This window comes from Danio aesculapii, chromosome 11, assembly GCF_903798145.1.
Source record: "Danio aesculapii chromosome 11, fDanAes4.1, whole genome shotgun sequence".
NCBI classification, from domain to species: Eukaryota; Metazoa; Chordata; class Actinopteri; order Cypriniformes; family Danionidae; genus Danio; species Danio aesculapii.
The window spans coordinates 21,158,609-21,182,122 of NC_079445.1; the positions used below are offsets into that span (position 1 = coordinate 21,158,609).

Consider the following 23,514-nt stretch of genomic DNA (forward strand, 5'->3'; position numbering starts at 1 on the left):
TTTATTTATTTATTTATTTATTTATTTATTTATTTATTTATTTATTTATTTATTTATTTATTAGTTTATCCCTAATTGTATTTTTTCCCAGTTTTTTTATATCATTTTTAAATAAATGTTGTATTCAGTCATTTTATTTAGATATGTATTTCTATCAGTGCTCAGCAAATATAAGTACACCCCTCACAAATCTATCTTTTAAATTCATATTTTCAGTAGGAAGCTTTACAATATTATATTTGTGCATATACTTTAGATTAGTCTGTACTGAAGCCAAATCTGGTGCTTATCTAAAAAAATAACTTACAGTAACGGTCCAAAAACTAGTACACCCAAATTTATATGTTATAGAAACAAATTAAATACAAATTTTAAAAAGAGGAAAAATAGAGAAAAGCAAAAATAATTTAGTTAAAATTCTGTAGGTTGTAATTAATGACTTGTTAAATGTTAAATTTGTTAAATGAGGGTTGATATTTTTTAATGTTTTTGTGTAATTTTTTTGCTATATTTTTCTTGAATTTAATTGTATTATCTTTCAATTTATAAATATATTTGGTGACCAAAATATTATTATAATAATGTTTAATGTTTATTAAATCTGTTTTGTTTAAATGCACCAAAATACATCACTATATTCAGTGAAAAATGGATAAAATATTCATTTTCAAAATGGGGTGTACTCAATTATGCTGAGCACTGTAACTTCTAAGGGACTGAAGGTGAGAACAACTCATGCACTTTACTGCACTATTACTGCACTAAGACTGTGCTTTTTTGTTTATTGTTGATATTTTTGTTTGTTCTACATATATATTTCTTATTACTGCTGTTGTCTAAGAGCTAGCAAACTAATTTTGTTATATGAAAATTACAAGGAAAATAAAGTTATAATGCTTAATGTCTAATAATAGAGTGTACAAAAAGTACAAAATCTTTAATTATAATCACACCCCATATATGCCATCATTTTTGGTGCATTAAAACAAAAAAATATGAGTTTGGTCACCTAAAATATGAAAGAAAATACACTTGAATTGAAACTAGTCATTGGGAAACACTTTATTTTGATGGTCACTATTGCACATTTTGTTGCATTGCAACTACATGCCAATTACTTCTCATTTGAGAATTAGTAGTCTACACTAACCCTAACCCCAACCCCAACCTAACAGTCTACTTAAAATCTATTGAAAATTAGTTGGCATGTAGATGCAATGTAACTTAAATTCAACAAAATGCATTAAAGGGACCATCAAAATAAAGTGATACTGTACCAGTTATTGCAACACCAAAAATATACAAACTACAAAAAAACTAAATATTATTAATTTTTTATGTTTCTCTTGATTTTTCATGTTTATTTTTTTTTTCATGTTTTCCTCCAAAATATAAATTTTGGGTGTACTCATTTTTGGACTGCGATCTTACGTTTTTTTTTTTTGTTTTGTTTTTTTTTTTTTATTATTATTATTATTTTTATATATATTTTTTGTTAGATTACCTCCAGTTTTGACTTTGCTTCTGACTATTCTAATGTATATATGAAATTTTACATAAATGACATAGAAGTCTGTACATGTTTAGATTTCAAATATATGTCATATATGCAACATTTGTTTCAAAATATTGCAAAAATTTCCATTTATATCATACAATTATTTTTCAATCACTGAAATGACAAAAATAGCTTACATATATGTTCAAATATATTAGCTACAATATTACACTCATCGGCCACTTTAGGTACACCTGTTCAACTGCTCTTTATTGCAAATTTCTAATCTGCCAATCACATGGCAGCAACTCAATGCATTTAGGCATGTAGATATGGTCAAGATGATCTTGATGATCATGATGCAATTCAAACTGATCATCAGAATGGGGAAGAAAAATGATTTAATTGACTTTAACGTGGCATGGTTGTTGGTGCCAGACGGGCTGGTCTGAGTATTTCAGAAACTGCTGATCTACTGGGATTTTCACGCATAACCAACCCTAGGGTTTACAGAGAATAGTCCAAAAAAGAGAACATATCCAGTGAGCAGCAGTTCTGTGGGCGCAAATGCCTTGTTGATGCCAAAGGGCAAAAGAGAATGGCCAGACTAGTTTGAGCTGATAGAAAGGCAACAGTAACTCAAATAACCACTTGTTACAAACAAGGTATGCAGAAAAGTCACAACACGTCCAACCTTGAGGCAGATGGGCTACAGCAGCAGAAAACCACACCGGATGCCAATCCTGTCCGCTGAGAACAGGAAACTGAGGCTACAATCCGCACAGGCTCACCAAAATTGGACAATAGAAGATTGGGAAAACATTGCCTGGTCTGATGAGTCTTGATTTCTGCTGCGACATTCGGAAGGGTCAGAATTTGGCTTCAACAACATAAAAAAGGCTGGTGGTGGTGGTGTAATGGTGTGGATCATATTTTCTTGACACACTTTGGGCCCATTAGTACCAATTGAGCATCGTGTCAATGCCACAGCCTACCTGAGTATTGTTACTTCCAGCAGGATAAAGTGCTATGTCATAAAGCACAAATCATCTCAGACTGGTTTCTTGTGCATGACAATGAGTTCACTGTACTCAAATACCCTCCACAGTCACCAGATCTCAATCCAATAGAGCACCTTTGGGATGTGGTGGAGATTCGCATCATGGATGTGCAGCCGACAAATCTGCAGCAACTGCGTGATGCTATCATGTCAATATGGACCAAAATCTCTGAGGAATATTTCCAGTACCTTGCTGTATCTCTGCCACAACGGATTAAGGCAGTTTTGAAGGCAAAAAGGGGTCCAACCTGGTTCTAGTAAGGTGTACCTAATAAAGTGGCCGGTGAGTGTACGTATACATTCATATATGGTTAGACTTTTGTGTAGAACTGCACTTGAATAAAGTTACAAGCATAATCTGCCGATTGTGTTCTTACGGCGCACATAGGGCTTTAATGATTACTCAAGAGATCTATAATAAGATCTAAAATAATTTTCAAGTGATACTTACTTTATGATACTTTTGGGAAACAGTCTGTAACATTAAAATTAGCCACACAATCGTTTTTACAGTCTACTCACCATAGGCTTACACAGCCCCGTTATGCCTCTGCCGTCCACCAACAACATATTATGAATTAAAAACATCAAGTCCTTTAGAATTGAAGCTAAACTGGGCTCTCTGCCCTCGTGAGACCGCAGTTAATCTCGTTGCCTTGAAAATGGCAGTGCCAATATTGCCTGTTGATCTTGTGCGATCGCGAGGATTTAATCACAGCAGATGTTTTGTACATTTTAAACGTGAGCGTTGAAGGAACATGTTTATCAGTTTAACTCACCGAGGGGAAGCTTAGACCAAACAGATGCTCATATCAGAGCGTCTCTGAAGTATTACAGCGGATTTCCCATCAGCCTCTGCACTACGGGCCACGTTCAAAGAAGAGCAGGCAGGGAAGTGTCCTTATCGCCCACCGCAGATGTATGTGAACTTATCAGATCAATTCAGCAGAGCCATCCAACTTTAAATGATACATCACTGATTTCATTGCCAAATACCCATTTGAAGGTGTAGACACATGGAGTAATTGAATTGTGTTCGTTGCTGGCTAAACACAAGTAATCACCCAATTACTGCGCATTTAGACGACTGATCCAATTTAAGTTTAATCCAATTCAGCGGTGATTCAGACCTGGATCAAATTAAACTGTTTAGTTTGAATCTAGACCTCTTTTTTTCTTGTGTGTGTTGTAGATAGAAAAAAAAGTGGGAAAAAAAGTCATTTGAATTTAAGTTGACATTTACTTAATCATAATTTACATCATGTATGTTTTATCATTCAAATAAATAAATAAATGAGTAGATAGCACAGTGGGTAGCATGATCGCCTCACATTAAGAAGGCCGCTGGGTCAGTTGGCATTTCTATGTGGAGTTTGCATGTTCTCCCCATGTTCGTGTGGGTTTCACACACAATCCAATGACATATGGTACAGGTGATTTAAATAAGCTAAACTGGCTGTAGTGTATGTGTGTGAATGCAAGAATGTATGGGTGTTTCCTAGAGTTAGGTTGCAGCTAGAAGAGCATCCGCTGCATAAAAAATATGCTGGATAAGTTGGCGGTTCATTCCGCTGTGGCGACCCCTGATTAATAAAGGGACCAATTTGAAAAGAAAATGAATGAATAAGTAAATAAATAAAGTGTGTGCATGAGGCAATGTGCTAATTGGGCCAAAGACATTAGAATGTATTGTTTTAATTTATTTATTGTTTAAATTTAATTATACTTTTTAAAATTATTATTTTCTTATATCATAAGCTACATTAAGTGTGTAACTTTTTACGTTTTTGCCATGATTTACAGAATTTTAGGTTTTATCAAATAATCAGTAATCAAATGGATGTTTTTAGTCATCTCAACTTACATCAAGACAGACTGACTAAAACTATATATCGTTAATTTTGTGTTACTAAAAAAATAAATAGCTGAATCCGGATTAACTGATTAAAATTAAAGTTATTTGGTGAAACGTAAAAATAGTGAAGCATTATTTCACACATATTTTAAAATGTTATCTTCTCAGAAAATATTAGAAAAATTAAACACAATTAAACTATATGGTTTATATAAATTATATGGTTATTTATTGGTATGGTATTTATTATATGGTAAAAGTTATTTATTATGGAATCTAAAATGTGTATATACATTTTAAACATACTCAAACTGAAAACAAAATGAGTGGAAAATGTTTATCTCTGAAATTGGTAGTAAATTTCACAAACAATTACAAAGTAAACAGTTAAATTAGATAGAACTTTTTTTGTAAAAAAAAAAATTATTTATTTACAAAAGATGTTTACAGTGGGGCGACAAAGTGGCTCAGTGGTTAGAACTGTCGCCGCACAGCAAGAAGGTTGCTGGTTCGAGTCCCAGCTGGGTCAGTTGGCATTTTTGTGTAGAGTTTGCATGTTTTCCCCATGTTAGCATGAGTTTACTCTGGGTGCTCCGGTTTCCCCCACAGTCCAAATACATGCACTATAGGTGAATTGAATAAACTAAATTGGCCATAGTGTATGCGTGTGCATGTGGGAGTTTATGTTTCGCAGTACTGGGTTACAGCTGGAAGGGCATCCGCTGTGTAAAACGTGCTGGATAAGTTGGTGGTTCATTCTGCTGTGGCAACCCCTAATGATTAAAGGGACTAAGCTGAAAGAACATTTTCAATGAAGATGTTTATAGTGTATAATAATTGTGATGTTTGTCAATTTTTCATTACATTTTATTTCCAGTTAATCATTTGCATCAGATTGTGATTGTAAGGCGTGTAGCAACACAATACACACAGTCTAAATGGAAATTGTGAGATAATAGCAACACACCAGAACACAACATAAGGTCAGAGATGTTCATTCATACATTTTCCTTCGGCTCAGTCTCTACTTCAGTGGCTGCCACAGCAGAATAAACCACCAACTATTCCAGCATATTTTTTACCCTTCTAGCCGCAACCCGCTACTGGGAAACATCCATACACACTAATTCACACACACACTCATACACTACAGACAATTTTAATTTACTTAATTCACCTATACCGCATGTCTTCGGACTGTGAGGAAAACCGGAGAACCCAGAGGAAATCCAGGCAGACACGGGGAGAACATGCAAACTTCACACAGAAATGCCAACTGGCCCAGCCGGGACTCAAACCAGTGACCTTCTTACTATGAAAGTGCTAACCACTGAGCCACCATGCCACTTCTGATCAGCAATGTTGGTTCAGATAAAGCAAAAGACATGCGCTATAGGTCAATTGGATAAACAAAAATTGGCTGTAGCGTATGTGTCTCTGTGTGTGTGTGTGATAAAGCAATACTGCAGTGTAGAAAATGTGTAAAGCATTCTATGAGGAAGAGCAAAATTACATTCACAACCTAGACAAAAAACGCAAATAAATAAAAGACTCATGAATAGTGTTTTTGGGAATTATCCAGTTTTAGTAACAATCTTTGAATCACTTGAGCCAGCGTTTGCACTTCTCATACATTCTCAAAGGAATGAGCATTTCTCTTGTTCTTTTTCTTAATAATTAATCATAATTCTCACTTTCTGTTCCCTCAATACCAAGTAGAAAATGTGCATGGCAAAAAGTCAGTTGAACTACCCAATGACAGTGATTTTAAAAACTCATATTTTCTCAGCTCAAGAAACGTCTGTAGCCAATTATCCTTTGAAATTATCCTCGTCTTTTTTTATTTTTTGCTCCCAATTTCAAACTATTCTCTGTTGTTTGCCGTTTTTCTGGCCTCAAAAATCAACACCGATCCCTCCTCATATTTTTGGTCAGATGTATCCTTGTTTACTCGGCTCTGTGTTCCTCCACCGCCTAAATAACCAATGACAAGGGGGATATTTTCGCTGTCTGTCATGGAGAAAAACAAGCCACGGCAACAAAGCGGTGCGGCTAGAAAATTCAGTTTTCACACTTCCAGCTCACACAGGCGATAAGGAAATTTGCTAACAGTGGACGCTCCTCAAATCTCAACCTCAGACAGCTGGCCATGGGGGTTAATTAGGCCCCGACGTCCACGCAAGAGAGACGAAAACGCCAGCGCTGAGAGGAGAGACGAATGTTTCAATCAGTTTAATGGACTTAAAGTAGGCGTCTGCCTCTGGCTCTTTTTTTTTTATGCAGGAAAAAGTCATTTGCCTCTTCATAGTCCTCAAAGGACTCCATATGGCTGCGGCCCTGACAAAACAGATTTGCTTTGAAAGCCTCACCGTGAGGGTGATGTGAGACAGTGTTGAGTGTAATCTGCGCTGGAAAAACCCAGTGATAACAGCTTGGAGGACTGGTTTAGTTTGGCTAGCAGCTTCTCTCGGACGGACAGCCAAGTATAGAGAGCTTTTATGTCGAATTTTCAATGTAAGCACGTTGTGATCTAGTCGTTCCGTTAGCAATTGAAAATTGGGACAAAGTGCTGGCAAGATGGATTCAGCGTGCTCGGGCTTGAGGAGAATACTTATTTTCGCATCAGACGGATGCTGTATTTTGCTTTTTACCGGCGCTGCAAGGGTTGCTTTCCATTTTCAGACTGGTTATGGGGAATTTGTTAAAACTAATGACTCCACGATTTCATACACACCTGTGTAAGAGAGAGTCTTCAGAGCAGCATGTGCTTTAGAATACATTATTTTTAATATTATAAAGTAATAAATATGATCAACATTTTTATGAATATTACTTTAATAGTTTCATTTAAAATATTTCTGTATTGTAACATTATTATTAGTATTATTTGTGACAGGTATATATGTAATATATAATATAGGTATATCAAATACTATATATTGCATCACTTTGCAATAATATATGTACAGTGGCGGAAATAAGGATGTCATGTTTTTCTCTAGGAATAGTTTTCCTAAAGGAGATGTTGACACGGAATTGAGAATTTTGGTGAAAATCCAAACAATACAAACAAAAAAATAAAACAACAACAAAAAAATCTGAAAAATGAGTTATGTGTAGTTCTGAACTACTGAAATGTATTTAATTATTTCTATAAAAGGCTTGTTTGGTGATGGCAGCTTAAAGACACCTCTCATATGGAGAATGATGTCACATAAATTGCTTACACAAACATTGTGTAAAAATCTTGATAGTTCTGTACGTTTTGTCGGTCAAATCTGATCTTTAATTTGTATTTTATACTGGATTCAAGTCAGGTGATTGGCTGATTGTCTGTCATTCTACAGCTTTATTTTCTTTGTCTGAAAGTTTCCTTGGCTGTGTTTTGGATTGTTGTCTTGCTGAAATGTCCTTCCTGGTTTCATCTTCATCATCCTGCTAATGTAGATGTTGGACTGAAGCAGCTAATATTAATTTACAATGAGAAAGGGCAGAGGGTTGCTGAAGAACTACTGAGAGATCTCAGCTGCTGTCTGGGCTTTCACTGCCTTACTACACCTCCCTTTTTTCATGTGTCATTTCATTTTATTACGCATAACTTAATTAACTAATTGGTTTTGTTGTATTTGCAAATATGAATTTCTTTGGTTGTTACCAACATCGGTGAAAAATTCATGTCAACAGCACCTTTAGAAATACGTTTTCTGAGAAAAATGGTGATGTGTTCAATACTTACTTCCCCTACTGTATATTGTGACACAATAGTATGCCTTAGCCAACAATAGAGAGCTTTTTTCCTTTTTAGTGTTAGCCTGTTGTGATCTAGCATACCTTAAGCAATATAAAATTGTGACAGTGGCAGCAAGATGGATTTTTCACATTAATACGCATTTATTTTTGCACCAGACAGATGGTAAATATGATTCATATTTTAATGATTATTATTTTAAGAAGTTAATTTAAAATAATTCAGTTTTGAACTTGTATTTTATTATTATTATGGTTATTATTATTAATATTGTTGTTGATTTATGTAAATAATATTATGAAATAAGAATATGCAAATATCTGATGCAAATGATTAACTGGAAATAGATTTTAATGAAAAATTGACAAACATCACAATTACTATACACTTTAAATATTATTTGCAAATACAAAAATATTATAATTTTACAAAAAAAGGTATATATATATATATTCATAATATTATTTACAAAAAAACATAATATATAATACAATATGTATAATAATATAAAAAATGCATGAATATTACATGTATTTATTATTGTTATTACATGTATATTGTGACAAACAATATACATGTTTTTCTTAGAATGCAAAATTGCCTATGATGCTTTGCATGTATGTGCAAGGAGAATGCTAAGACCTTCCGGTCGGCAGCTGATGTGTATAAACAGTCACATTTCGACAGCTTTGAAATGATAGTTTTAATCTATTTTATTTGCTTTTAACATCTTTGAACTAATCTTGTTGTCAATCAGTGCCACCTCCTGGACTGGTTATTTTAAAAGTGTGATCTAATGGGACAGAAAACAACTGCTGTGAGGCATTTTCCCTCGTTGTCAGACGGCATCTTGTGCCGTTTAAATGAAACCTCGTCATCTCTAAAGTCAACAGTTTCTCTTTCTTTCAAATATATAACCAACCCAAACTGATGTACTTCACCAAAATGTTTGACACACACACACACACACACACACACACACACATAACCCACTGTACTGTCCCACTGATACACTATATAAGCGAATAACTATTAAATATAAATATGTATAAAATATAGAACTGAATAAGTGTCACAAAGTGAAAATAAAGTGGCGTTTTGAAATGACAGAAAAACATAAACCCTGGTACAGACACATGGACTAGGAGAACGTTTTTCTCTCGCGCTTGAAGCACAGCTGACAGATTATAACAGCTTTCAAAGTTGTGTGTCACAAAATCACTCCGTAATTCACTCAAAACGCTATTGAAGCCCATTTTCAGATCGCAAATTACCTGTTGTAAATGATGTAACCGGAAGTTCTAAACGTTTTACCGGAAGACGGTGGTCGCTATGGCACCCTCCATGTAGCAGCCAAGAAAAAGGTCTATAGAGAGTTTTTATTTTGTTGTTGAATATTCAGCATTAGCACATTGTGATCTAGCATTACGCAATTGTAAATTAGAACAAAGTGATGGCGAGATGGCTTTGGCGCCTTACTACTGTACTTATTTTCACATCAGACAGATGGTATATTTCGCTTTTAACCGCCTCGGCTTTGCAAGGGTCGGTTTCCATTTTCAGACTGGTTATGTTAAACTTGTTAAAACTAATGACTCCCCAATTTCTTATACACCTGTGAAAGAGAGAGTCTCCCGACCAGCACGCGTCTAATGAAAGGAGGAATTTTGAGCTTCAGTGGTTTAAGTCGAAAAGCAATTACAGCATTGAATTAGTTTTCAAATTAAAAAGCAATTGAAAAGGCCCAGGGGTTAACCGTTTCCTGCACGGTCATCTCTCTCACTTTTACACATAAAGAGCGTTTAATCCCGTTACAGAATGACACTCGTTGAAAATTGAAGGCGACAGAGTTGACATGCAACTCTTTTTGTCTTCGTCATCTGTCCGCACACTCTCCGCTTGTTCAAAAATTGATGTAGCCCTATCAGAAGAGGCCTTAATTGTTTTTCTTCTCCCTTCGCTCATTCTTTCCTTTTCCTCTTCCTCATGGGGCGCACTGACAGATTCTGCTCTGAAACTTAATGAACTTTGAAATAGAACTCTCAGCCACAATTATCCCCTCGTAGGTGTGTTGTCACGAAATGATGGCACTATCTCCGCACAATTACAGAGAAAGCTGTGGCTAAACATGTGGCCGCCCTCTTCGGACCCGCTTTCTGGGTCGAGCTGGCCATTAATATTAAATGACAGAAGCGACTGGGACACTGGAGCCACGGAGTGACATTAACGCAGAATGACAGGGTGACATTTTGCCCACGTCGCAAGGAGCTTTATCCTGCGTTTCTCTATTTGGAGGCCTCTAATTGCTCGCTCACATTTTGAGACGGTGTGAGACAAGCTCTCAGAAATCGATAAACATGTTTTGGGGACTAAAGGCCATTCGGACCCCCACCCGCATCACACTCACACAACACACATTTCACACTCATACGCGTTTAGGATCAAACTGCTGTTTTTAAACACGTCAGTTAAAGCACGCAAATGCAGGCAAGAGAAGGAACTTTTGAAGTCTGTATTGTTTTGGTCATAGCTTTGAAATAAACGAAAGTTCTTCCATATCATTTTTCATTTGAAATTGTTTTACTTTTAATATTATTGCATATCATTTTGGTTCATGGAAATTCAATTAAAGTATTAAAGAATAATTAAAGTGTGGTTCCAAGAATAAAGAACAAATCCAGATTAGTAAACATTAAACAAAGAACAACAGTGAAAACAACAACAAAGTGGACACACGCACATAAACCATGACAAACAAACCAGAAAGAGACAGATAATAATACAACTGACATTAATCCCTTAATAATATACACATTTAAGCATGTATCAACTAAATTAAAAAGTCAACAATTATGAAACAAATACACTACCTGACAAAAGCCTTGTTGTCTCTCCAAGTTTTAGAAACAACATAGTAGTAGACGGTTTGGTATCAAAAGTGGCTTATATAAAAGGCAAAAGCCTCTAGATTGTTTATTTTACCAAAACAAAACATGATCATGCCTTAATTTTTAATTATTTAATTAGGTCAGTAAGGCCTGACTTTGCTTAGACAAAAGTCTTTTCACTTAACAGAAATAATGTACAGTATAGAATATGAAGTCATGGTCCAGTGGAAATAGAATTAATATTGTGTATGACTCCCATGAGCTTGGATGACTGCAATGACTCAAATAACTTATCAATAAAGTCATCTGGAGTGGCAAAGAAAGCATTCTTGTAGGGATGTCAGAGTTCATCAAGATTCTTTGAATTCATCTTCGATGCCTCCTCCTTCATCTTACCCTAGACATGCTCAATAATGTTCATGTCTGGTGACTGGGCTGGCCAATCCTGGAGCACCTTGACCTTCTTTGCTTTCAGAATATCCGGAACATTTCCGGAATGACTTTACCAGTAATTTTAAAAAAGTGCTGTTTACAAAATACCGGTAAATTCTGACATCATTAACCAGAAATGACCTCTAAATGGCTGTGCTTGTATTTGTAAGCATGGAAGGGGTCGGGCTTTTGTTGATGGTTTCACTTTTATTTAAAGCTTTAGCAATCATGCAGCTGCTTTGTCCCTGGTACGTTCAAAAGCAGAAGCGCAAGCCGTAACTAAATGTTTAGACATAGAAATATTATCTGACTAACTACTAGCAGCTTAATGTGTCTGCAAAAGCATGTTCTAAACATGAACACACTCTTTCTGGAAATTTTCCTTCTTTGTTCACACAGAGCAGCATACCGACAATTCAGCTGTAATGTTACAACTTCTCTTTCGAAACAAAATTGTTGGAACCAATTTACCGGTATTTTCAAAAAAAGGCCTGTTTACACATGATCCCTTTCCGGAAAATTGGGGATAATTTTCCATAAAGGTCTGCATGTGTGAAAGGGGCTAATAGTACAGAATTTAAAATTCATTCATTCATTTTCCTTTACCTTAGTCCCTTATTTATCAGGGATTTCCACAGCGGAATGAACCACCAACTATTTTGGCATATGTTTCATGCAGCGGATGCCCTTCTAGCTGAAACCTAGTACTGGGAAACACCCATACACACTGTCACATTCACACACACACACACACACACACACACACACTCACTTATACACTATGGCCAATTTAGTTTATTTAATTCACCTATAGCGCATGTCTTTGGACTGTGGGGGAGCACCCAGAGGAAACCCACATGAACATGGAGAGAACATGCAAACTCCACACAAATGCCGACTGGCCCAGCTGGGACTTGAACCAGCGACCTTCTTGCATTAAGGTGACAGTGCTAGCCACTGAGCCACCGTGCCGCCAGATTTAAAATAATAAAATATAATGAACTTTACCATCCATTTATATGAATAAATTCATTTGGACTTTAACAATGCCCAGCTATAGAGGCGCTGGGACATAATGACAGAGACGAGGCAGACGGGCCCTCATTACTGAGCAGATTTTGTATGGAGAGCAGAATCAGGGCTGAAGAAGATGAGACAGCGTAGGTGAGAAAGAGCCCGGGATCAGATGTGACGTTTGGACATGGCTCTGACACATGCAGTCTGAATCATGGATCAAATGGCCACTGCTTGTGCGTGTTTGTTCCTAGCGACTCGGACAAACAAGCGCAGCTGCTTTGTGACAGAAACAGAGCGATTATGCATGCATTAGTGTTTTGATTCACGCTTGTTTACCTCTCTCCCTCTGCAGGCACTTCTGTAATGCAGGTAACAGCCTTTGACGCTGACGACAGCACCACGGCGAATGGACTGGTGCACTATCGCATCCTGAGCCAGACGCCTCACATCCCCATTCCCAACATGTTTACAATCAACGGAGCCACCGGAGAGATCAGCACCATCGCTGCGGGCATCGACAGAGAGGTCAGTTACATCTCTGGTTTTGACGGACTCTTAAAAGCAAGCAGGCTTCCAAGAATCATCTGTGGTTAGGATTTTAGTTCTAAGAACTGTTGATTTGTGGTTGTGATGCATTTGGAATTCTCTTCTGGTAATAGAAGGCATCGTTTACTAGCCCTGATGTTGTTTCAGTAGAATATATGCTACTTTCTTTTAAAACCCACAAAAGAAGGATTCATAAAGTCTACATTAAATCAAAATGCAATTATTGATATATCATCGTTAATGCTAATACACTTTGAAAAAATAATCCTTAATCAAAATCTGACCATCTGACTGCAAAATCTGACCATCTAACTGTTTTCACTCTAGAACTGCTGTCCTTCTCTGATTATATCAGTGTGACAGATTGGGTGAAATATGCTTGAAATATAGCCATGCAGGGTCAAAAAACACTTTCATTGTCCTATAATCTGCATTTATTTTTACCTAATTATCCCAACGACTCCCAAATGATTCGTTCGGCGATTCATTTGTTCCCAAACCCCTCCTTAGCGCCACGCTAATCTGCGCTCATTGGTCGGATGACTCAGTCTGTTGAGATAGGTTGACTGCGTTCAACGTGAGACGAGATGTTGGAGTAGTCAGAGTGCAGAGTATATGTGTGAATTAGTAATTATTTTGTGTAAATAGTAATTATTTGGTGAACTATCCCTTTAAATCTGAAAACGTTATCATATGCTTACAAACACCTTTCAGAGTATTTGTACCATGAAGAATGTCTTGTCCTCCCTTTGTGTCTCATCAGCGTTCTAATGTAATTAGTTGTAAGCTATAGTGTGTATGAGCATGCTTGGTATAGATGGTTCCTAGTCTCCTGTGAGAAACATTCTGAAGAGACACTCTTGCACTATAACAAACAGTGCTTTTAGAATCAACTTAATGATCAGCCTGTCCTTTGAGCTGTCGGTGACCTTTTCAAGCTGAAGTGCAGCGATCTGCCCTCCCAGAACACCCCATCAGAGCAGGACAACATCCTGCTGCAGCGGCTCCAGTGGCAAAAATACTGCAAAGATCAAGGCTAAATTTCACTCAGACACACTCAAAGGAAAATAAATAAAAAAATCTGTGAAAAAAAGATGTTTTGCCAGTACCTTTTCTGTTAAATTCCATTGAGCCCTTAAAAAATACACAATGCAATTCAGTAATTTCAAATACAGGTTAAAGGGTACAGAAAAACATTTTGTGCTTTTGCATACTTCTTTGATTGTATCCATCCACCAATCCTGTTTAGTTTTTTTAAAAAAGTGTGCAAATGTTCTAGTAACCTTAAGCTTTGTGTATCTGATTTAAATAAAGCATATCGCCAGGTTATCTTTAAAATATACACTACAAAATTATATTTTCAAAAGTTTGGGTCAAAAGTAAAATTGTGAAATGTTATTGCACTATAAAATTACTGATCAAAAGTAGTTTATAATTTAATTTAATAATTTGTTCCAGTGTTTTTAAAGATAAATTTTCAGCTTCATTACTCCAGTTTTCAGAGTCACATGATCCTTCAGAAATCACTCTAATATGAATTATAGTTGTTGTTGTTGTTGTTGTTGTTGTTGTTGTTGTTGTTATTATTATTATTATTATTATTATTATTATTATTATTATTATTATTATTATTATTATTATTATTAATAATATTATTAATAGTAATAAAAGCAACACTGACTGGAGTAATAATTTCATTTAAAACTACCTACACTAAGGAATAAATAAACATTTAATAAATATTTAAGAATTTAACAACAACAATGAACAAAATAATTTTATTTAAATTATTAAATAAAATTAATATGTAAAAATGAAATGACCACAAACTTTTGACCGGTAGTGTAAATAACAATAATAATGCCTATACATCAGTGTGTATTTTACAAACAATACATGTTATGTTTTCTAAAACCTAAATTGAAATGCTAAAAATAAACACCTAAAATCTAGATGTAAACTGAATAGGATTTTCTTACTTGAAAACACAAATGGAATCACTGAATCAATCAAATCAATTAAATAGTGTCATATATCAATTGTCATGGATTGGTCAGGCTCTCACGACCCCCACTCACGAAGATCACCATCACCTGACTTCTAATGAGCACACAGCTGCATCACATTCACGAGCACCAGATAAAAGCACAGCACTCCAGTCGCTCATTGTCCGGGCTCGTCTCGACGAAAGCGGACAACTGAGCGACCACTCAGCGTAGTCATCCTCAGCTAAACAAACGATTTACTTACCTGTTCTCTTTGTATTCCTCCTAGTCTTCCTGGTCCTCCCGAATCGTCCTGTCTTCCAGTCCTTCCAAGTCTGTGTCATCCTCTGTCAGCTGTATCTGGTGTGTGCTGTCCATCCTCGTGTATTCCTGTTACCCAGCCACGGAGGAAAAGACCCCAACATCATTCCTGATCCTCCTGGCTATCCTTCATGTGCTCCTTGTTGTCATTCAATAAACACCCTAACGTTTCCTTACCTCTGTCTCCTGTCCGCTTCATAACAGAAGCCCGGACCCATAACGACGACAACATGAGCACCCTCGATCACTTTCAAGAGCTGGTGGACCAGTTGAAGCGGATTCTACAGCCACCAGCTCCACTTTCCAACGCACCACCAGCACCGAGCACTTCCGCCTCCACAGTTTCTTCTTCGGCCCTTCCTTCCAGTCCCATGGCCCGACCAGCGCCCTACTCAGGCGGAGCGGGGGAGTGCAATGGTTTTCTGTTACAATGTTCCCTCATATTCGAAATGCAACCTTCTCTATATCCCACAGATAAGTCAAAGATCGCCTACATCGTATCACTACTCTCTGGACCTGCACTTAAATGGGCTGAGACGATCTGGAACCAAGCCGGGCCGGTCATGAATTCCATCACTACCTTCACGGAGTATTTCAAAGAGGTGTTTGGACGTTCTGATGGGGAAGTAGCCGCTGGAGAGCAGCTGTATCATCTAAAGCAAGGTACTCTATCTACACAGGAATATGCTCTCCGGTTTCGCACTCTAGCAGCTGCAAGTGGATGGAATGAGAGATCGTTGTTGACCACGTACCGGCTCGGCTTGGAACCCACTCTCCGAATCCAGCTGGCCACATTAGATGATACAATGGGTCTGGAGAGATTCATCCAACATTCTCTCCGATGTTCCGATCGTCTCCGTTCCTATCAACAGGACACCATCACCCCCTCGTCTGCACTCCTCCAATCGCCTGAGTCAACAGCCTCTCCAGAACCAGAACCCATGATAATAGAGTCTGGAAGACTGACATCAGCGGAACGACAGAGGAGGCTGACCCGGGGTCTGTGTCTATACTGCGGTGTCAGTGGACACACCCGTATGGAGTGTCCCCTTCGTCCCATTCGGACTTCAGTGAGTGTATTCAGTACGAATATTGAACAATGTAAACCACTTACTACCACCGTACAAATAACTACTGCCTCTATTTCTCTCCTTGTCACAGCCCTCATCGACTCCGGGTCAGCAGGGAACTTCATCTCCCAATCCCTCTGTCGTCAACTCCACCTCCGTACTGAGGCGTCCTCGCATATATACCAGATACAACCGATAACCCAGTGCACTCGATCTTCGACCCGTATCCATCGACAATGCGAAGACATCCTTCTTCAAGTGGGGCTGTTACATCAAGAGAGGATTCAATTTCTGGTTCTGGAGGGTGCAAATATGGACATCATTCTAGGGCGCCCGTGGCTGGTGAAGCACGATCCCATCATCTCTTGGGGCACAGGAGAGATAAAGAAATGGGGATCTGGATGTACACCTACCTGTTTTCCAAATCTCCCTCTTCAAGGTCGGAACCCCATTTCTTTGTTTGCAACATCGGTCGAGAGCCCTCCTGAGAAGCAGTCTATCCACATTCCTAAGGAGTACAGCTCCTTTCATGATGTCTTCTGCCCCAAGAGAGCTTCCCAGCTACCGCCGCATCGGCCATGGGACTGCGCGATCGACCTAGTTCCAGATGCCCAGTTGCCAAGAGGTAGGATCTACCCGCTCTCGCTTCCAGAGAATCAGGCAATGGAAGATTACATAAGGGAGGCTCTGAGTCAGGGGTACATACGTCACTCAAAATCACCAGCCGCCTCAAGCTTCTTCTTTGTGGCCAAGAAGGACGGAGGGCTGCGTCCATGCATCGACTACAGGGTCCTAAATAACGGTACAGTAAAATACCGATATCCCCTTCCTCTGGTACCAGCCGCTTTGGAACAGCTCCGAGAAGCTAAAGTCTTCACTAAATTGGACCTCCGCAGCGCGTATAATCTGATAAGAATACGTGAGGGGGACCAATGGAAGACAGCATTCGTGACCCCTACTGGCCACTATGAATATGAGGTCATGCCTTACGGTCTGGTCAACGCCCCCTCCGTATTCCAAAACTTCATTCATGAAGTCCTCCGGGAGTTTCTTCACCACTTTGTAATAGTGTACATAGATGACATCCTCATTTACTCCCGGAGTGAGGCCGAACATCGCCAACACGTTGCGGAGGTCCTACACACATTGAGAGAACATCACCTCTACCTCAAAGCGGAGAAATGCTCATTCCACCAGAAGTCGATTCATTTCTTGGGATACATCATTGATCAAACCGGTATACGTATGGATGGGAAGAAAATTGAGGCTGTTCTATCCTGGTCAGAACCCACTTCCATTAAGGAGCTCCAGAGGTTTCTTGGGTTTGCTAACTTTTATAGACGGTTTATCAAGGACTACAGCAGGATTACATCACCTCTCACTAATCTCCTCAAGGGTAAACCCAAAGGACTGGAGTGGACCAAAGAAGCAGCCGCAGCCTTCCGCCTTCTTAAGAAGGAGTTCACAAGGGCCCCACTCCTGACTCATCCTGACCCAAATCTTCCTTTCGTGGTGGAAGTGGACGCATCCACCACCGGCGTCGGGGCAGTATTATCTCAACATCATGATACACCGCCCCGACTGCATCCCTGTGCCTATTTCTCTCGGAAGTTGAGCCCGGCGGAGCAGAATTACAGCATAGGAGACAGGGAGCTGCTAGCAATCAAGCTAGCCTTGGAGGAGTGGCGTCACTGGTTGGAGGGAGCCAAACATCCGTTCCAGGTGATCACAGATCACAAAAACCTCCAATATATCAAAGAGGCCAAGAGACTATGTCCACGTCAAGCCAGATGGTCACTTTTCTTCTCACGTTTTGATTTCTCCATTTCCTATCGTCCAGGACCCAAGAATCTAAGAGCAGACGCTCTCTCTCGTTTACACGAGCATCACGATCATGAAGAACTCCCAACGAAGATTCTTCCCGAACACATCTCCATTTGTCCGATCACCTGGAACGCTCCTCCAGTCGTTGCCACTCCGGAAGCCCCTGCTCCGCCGGGATGCCCTCCTCATCGGCAGTTCATACCACCTGAACACCGGGTAGATCTGATCCACTCCTTACATACCTCGCTAGGCACTGGACATCCAGGGATCAACAATACTCTCTCGCTAGTATCCCAACGATTCTGGTGGCCAAACATGGCAAGGGATGTGAGGCAATATGTTCAGGGCTGTAAGGACTGTGCCCAATCCAAGAGCCCACGTCATCTACCCGCTGGAAAGCTCCATCCCTTGCCGATTCCGAACCGTCCCTGGTCACACCTAGGAGTGGACTTTATCACTGATCTCCCTTCGTCAGAAGGTAATACCTGTATTCTAGTCATAGTAGATAGATTCTCAAAGTTTGTCAAACTAATCCCTCTGAAAGGTCTTCCCACAGCCTTTGAAACAGCCGACAATATCTTTAATCAAGTCTTCAGGTCATTTGGTATTCCAGAAGATATTGTGTCGGACAGAGGTCCACAGTTCATCTCACGTCTATGGAAAGCCTTCTTCAAGCTCCTAGGTGTGGCCGTCAGCCTCTCTTCTGGATATCATCCCCAAACCAACGGGCAGACAGAGAGGAAGATTCAGGAGGTGGGACGGTTCCTGAGGACCTTCTGCAGTGGTCACCAGAGCTCCTGGAGCCAGTATTTGGGCTGGGCAGAATATGCCCAAAATTCACTGCGGCAACCCTCCACCGGACTCACGCCATTCCAGTGCGTCCTGGGCTTCCAACCACCGCTCTTCCCCTGGGATGGCGAACCATCTGATGTCCCCGCAGTGGATCACTGGTTCCGGGAGAGCGAGAGAGTCTGGGACGAGGCTCATCAACATCTGCAGAGGGCAGTCCGTCGAAGCAAGGTAACCGCCGATAGAAGAAGGTCTGAAGAACCCAGATACACACCCGGACAAAAGGTGTGGCTATCCACCCGGGACATACGCATGCGACTGCCCTCTCGCAAGTTAAGTCCCCGATTTGTTGGTCCCTTCACCATCGTGGAACAGGTTAACCCCGTCACCTACAAACTACAATTACCCTCTCACTACCGTATTCACCCTACATTCCACGTATCACTCCTGAAACCCTATCACGATCCTGTTCTTCCCTCCACAGAGCCTGACCACGAAGAGGAACCCCCTCCTCCACTGCTCCTAGAAGAAGGAGCCGTCTACGCAGTGAAGGAGATCTTGCGTTCCCGACGTCGTGGTGGCCAGTTGGAGTACCTGGTGGACTGGGAAGGGTACGGCCCCGAAGAAAGGACATGGGTTCCCAGAGCTGATATTCTCGATCCTAGTCTCATGGTGGAGTTTCATGAGAGCCACCCTGAGTTCCCAGCGCCTAGAGGCAGAGGGAGACCACCACGGCGTCGGAGGTGTCGGCCCTCAGGAGCGGGCCCTGGGGAGGGGGGTACTGTCATGGATTGGTCAGGCTCTCACGACCCCCACTCACGAAGATCACCATCACCTGACTTCTAATGAGCACACAGCTGCATCACATTCACGAGCACCAGATAAAAGCACAGCACTCCAGTCGCTCATTGTCCGGGCTCGTCTCGACGAAAGCGGACAACTGAGCGACCACTCAGCGTAGTCATCCTCAGCTAAACAAACGATTTACTTACCTGTTCTCTTTGTATTCCTCCTAGTCTTCCTGGTCCTCCCGAATCGTCCTGTCTTCCAGTCCTTCCAAGTCTGTGTCATCCTCTGTCAGCTGTATCTGGTGTGTGCTGTCCATCCTCGTGTATTCCTGTTACCCAGCCACGGAGGAAAAGACCCCAACATCATTCCTGATCCTCCTGGCTATCCTTCATGTGCTCCTTGTTGTCATTCAATAAACACCCTAACGTTTCCTTACCTCTGTCTCCTGTCCGCTTCATAACATCAATAAGACATATTTAAAAACTATAAAGCTGTGACATAATTACAGTAGAAATGCCAGAAATATCTTTTTGAATGTTCAGGGTTTTTTAAATATAGTTTAGACATGAAGAAAAAAAAGAATTGGAAGAAACAAGTTTTTAATTCTAAAGACTTTAATTGTTTAGAATTATGATGCTTTTAATGTTCATTTAAAGATATTTTATTTTTTTATTGTATTGTTTGCATAGTGTTTAGCGCTTTGAGAAGCTGCTTTTAAATTATTATTATTATTATTATTATTATTATTATTATTATTATTAATCATTATTATTATTATTATTATTATTATTATTATTATTATTATTATTATTATTATTATTATTATTATTATTATTATTATTAATCATTATCATTATTATTATTATTATTATTATTGTTATTATTATTATTATTATTATTATTATTATTAATAATAATAGTATTATTATTATTATTATTATTATTATTATTATTATTATTATTATTATTATTATTATTATTATTATTATTATTATTATTATTATTCATTAATTTTCCTTCGACTTTGTCCCTTTATTCATCAGGGGTTGCCATAGCGGAATGAACCGTCAACTTATCCAGAATATGTTTTACACAGTGGATGTCCTTTTAGCTGCAACCCAGTACCGGGAAACATTATTATTATTATTATTATTATTATTATTATTATTATTATTATTATTATTATTATTATTATTATTATTATTTATTATTTATTATTATTATTATTATTTAAAAAATCATATGAACAGCATTAGCAGCCACATGATTTAACACAATGATACACCAAAGAAACAAATAAAACATCCAGTTGATTTTCAAGAAGAGAGTGTATCCTCATGCTCAGTACAGATATGCAAATGAAAAATCATTTCTGGAATTGTCTTGCTTGTCCTCCATTGCACAACAAGAGATACGTACATGCTTTCCAGCCTTGTTACACTTATTATTTCCAACCCCACCTAGAATTAATTCAGCTAATCACGAGGGTCTGCTTAGTGTCTACTTGAGAATGCGGTTGACTTGATTTCCGATGCATGCGTACATGCACAGACCCACACAAATGAACTCTGAGGGTCATGGGAACAGCTTTGCCATAACTCATCTGAGTCTCTGAGCCTGACCCTTCCCACCAGACGTGTTCCCCTCTTTAACCTCTTCATTAATCCCCCTCTCCATCGCTCCAGCAATCCCTCTTTCTTACAAACACACACACGCGCTCACACACACGCACACGCACACACACGCTACTCCTTAACCTCCCTCTGCTCCACTAATGAGCAGGGTCATTCAGAGGTCCATTCAATTTATCCCAGAATGCTTAAGCGGACCTGCGGGGAAGTCTTTCAACTTCCTCTTTATCTCTCCATCCTACGTGATGATCCCTTGCTTTCACGCCACACATTCTGGTCTCGTTCTCATTAACATCATATGAAAATATTGAAATTAATTGTAACCGAAGCGAGAGCTCTGTGTGCTCAATAGTACTTATTGTGATTTATAAGTCATATTGGGTTGTTGGTCGACTGTAATTGATTATTATTATTATTATTATTATTTTGTATTATTACTATTATTATTATTATTATTTTATATACCTTGTGCCATATATATATATATATATATATATATATATATATATATATATATATATATATATATATATATATATATATATACACTACCTAACAAAAGTCTTGTCATCGTTCCCAGTTGTAAGAGTGACAAACAATAACTTGACTTCTAGTTGCAGAAGGTAGATTTTTCTGATGAATCATCTGTTGAACTTCATCCCAATCATCACAAATACTGCAGTAGACCTATTGGAACCCGCATAGACCCAAGATTCTCATAGAAATCAGTCAAGTTTGGTGAAAAAAAAATCATTGTTTGGGGTTACATTCAGTATTTACATATCAGTATTATTTATATATATATATATATATATATATATATATATATATATATACGTTGTTTAAGTAATTGCAGAGATGTATGGATGCAGTCGTCCATGCTCATGGGAGTCATACACAATATTAATTCTCTTCCACTGCTCCATGACTTTATATTCTATACTGTACATTACTTCTGTTAAGTGAAAAGACTTTTGTCTGAGCAAAGTCAGACCTTACCGTCTAAATTAAATAATTAAAAATCAAGACATGATCATATTTTGTGTTGGTAAAATAAGTGTAAGACAACTTATTATTTGTTGTTTCTAAAACTTTGATAGGTGAGAAGACTATATATATATATGTATATGGTTGGCGTACCTTAACTTGCTCTCAGTGATCATTTCTGAAGATTCTATAGTCCTTTTCCTGATTATCTGACCAATAAAACGGAGTGATAATAAGACATTTAATTTAAAGGCATTGGAAAATAGAAATGAAATCCTGTTTACCTATTGGGTTACTTTTTGGAGAGTTGGGGTGATTTATTTTATTTTTTATTGTCATCTGAACTGAAATTAAATGACTATTTTTAACAGCACTGTCAGTCATGTTTTATTAAAATAAGCTTCTCTGCAGTCGCTGCAATGATTTTTTTTTTTTTTTTTTTGTGCTCAAGGGCTTTTTGGCACTACAGTTCTATTACAGTCTTCATCATCATTCCTTTGGCATCTTGTTTGAGTTGGCACATAAAGTTCTCTACCCTTCATGCCACATTAGATGACGTTTGCTGTCATCTCAACACTTTCTATTTTCTCTCTGACAAGTTCTCCTAAGTCTATACCTGGAGCAGTGACTCCTGTTAATCCAATGAGTAAGACTGATCTGGAATATGGGTCGTGGTGTTTTCTGTAGGCAGATAATCTGTCCTCCTCTCAGGACCCTCTGAGACCCTCATTAATCTAACGTGGTGCTGGTGATGATGAGCATCTCTTCCACCTGTGCTCTCCAATTAGAACTAGGACACTCGTATGTGTTTGCAAAGCCACATCGCAAATGGAGCATTTGGAAGATTTTCAACATCACATTCTCTGTCAGTCAAGACGCTGTTGGACCAGGCTAAAAGGAATAGTTCACATTAAAAAAATGAAAATTGGGTCTTTGTTTGCTCATCCTCATGTCGTTCTGTTTGTTTCTGTATAATGCAGATTGAAATATTGGACAGAATGGCCAAGCTTGTGTTTTCAAGTGAATTAGAGTGGTTGAAAATTGATGCTGATGAGCTCCAATATAAAAAAGAGA

General features: G+C 38.5%; 1 protein-coding gene across 1 annotated transcript in view; it reads left to right on the top strand.

Annotated features, from left to right (window-relative positions):
* Nucleotides 1-23,514, top strand: part of cdh4 (cadherin 4, type 1, R-cadherin (retinal)) — a 435,394-nt gene that overhangs the window by 352,544 nt on the left and 59,336 nt on the right. Inside the window, exon 8 of the mRNA XM_056467830.1 lies at nucleotides 12,851-13,023. Within this exon, the coding sequence (XP_056323805.1) occupies nucleotides 12,851-13,023 (173 nt within the window). The remainder of the gene's footprint in view (nucleotides 1-12,850; nucleotides 13,024-23,514) is intronic.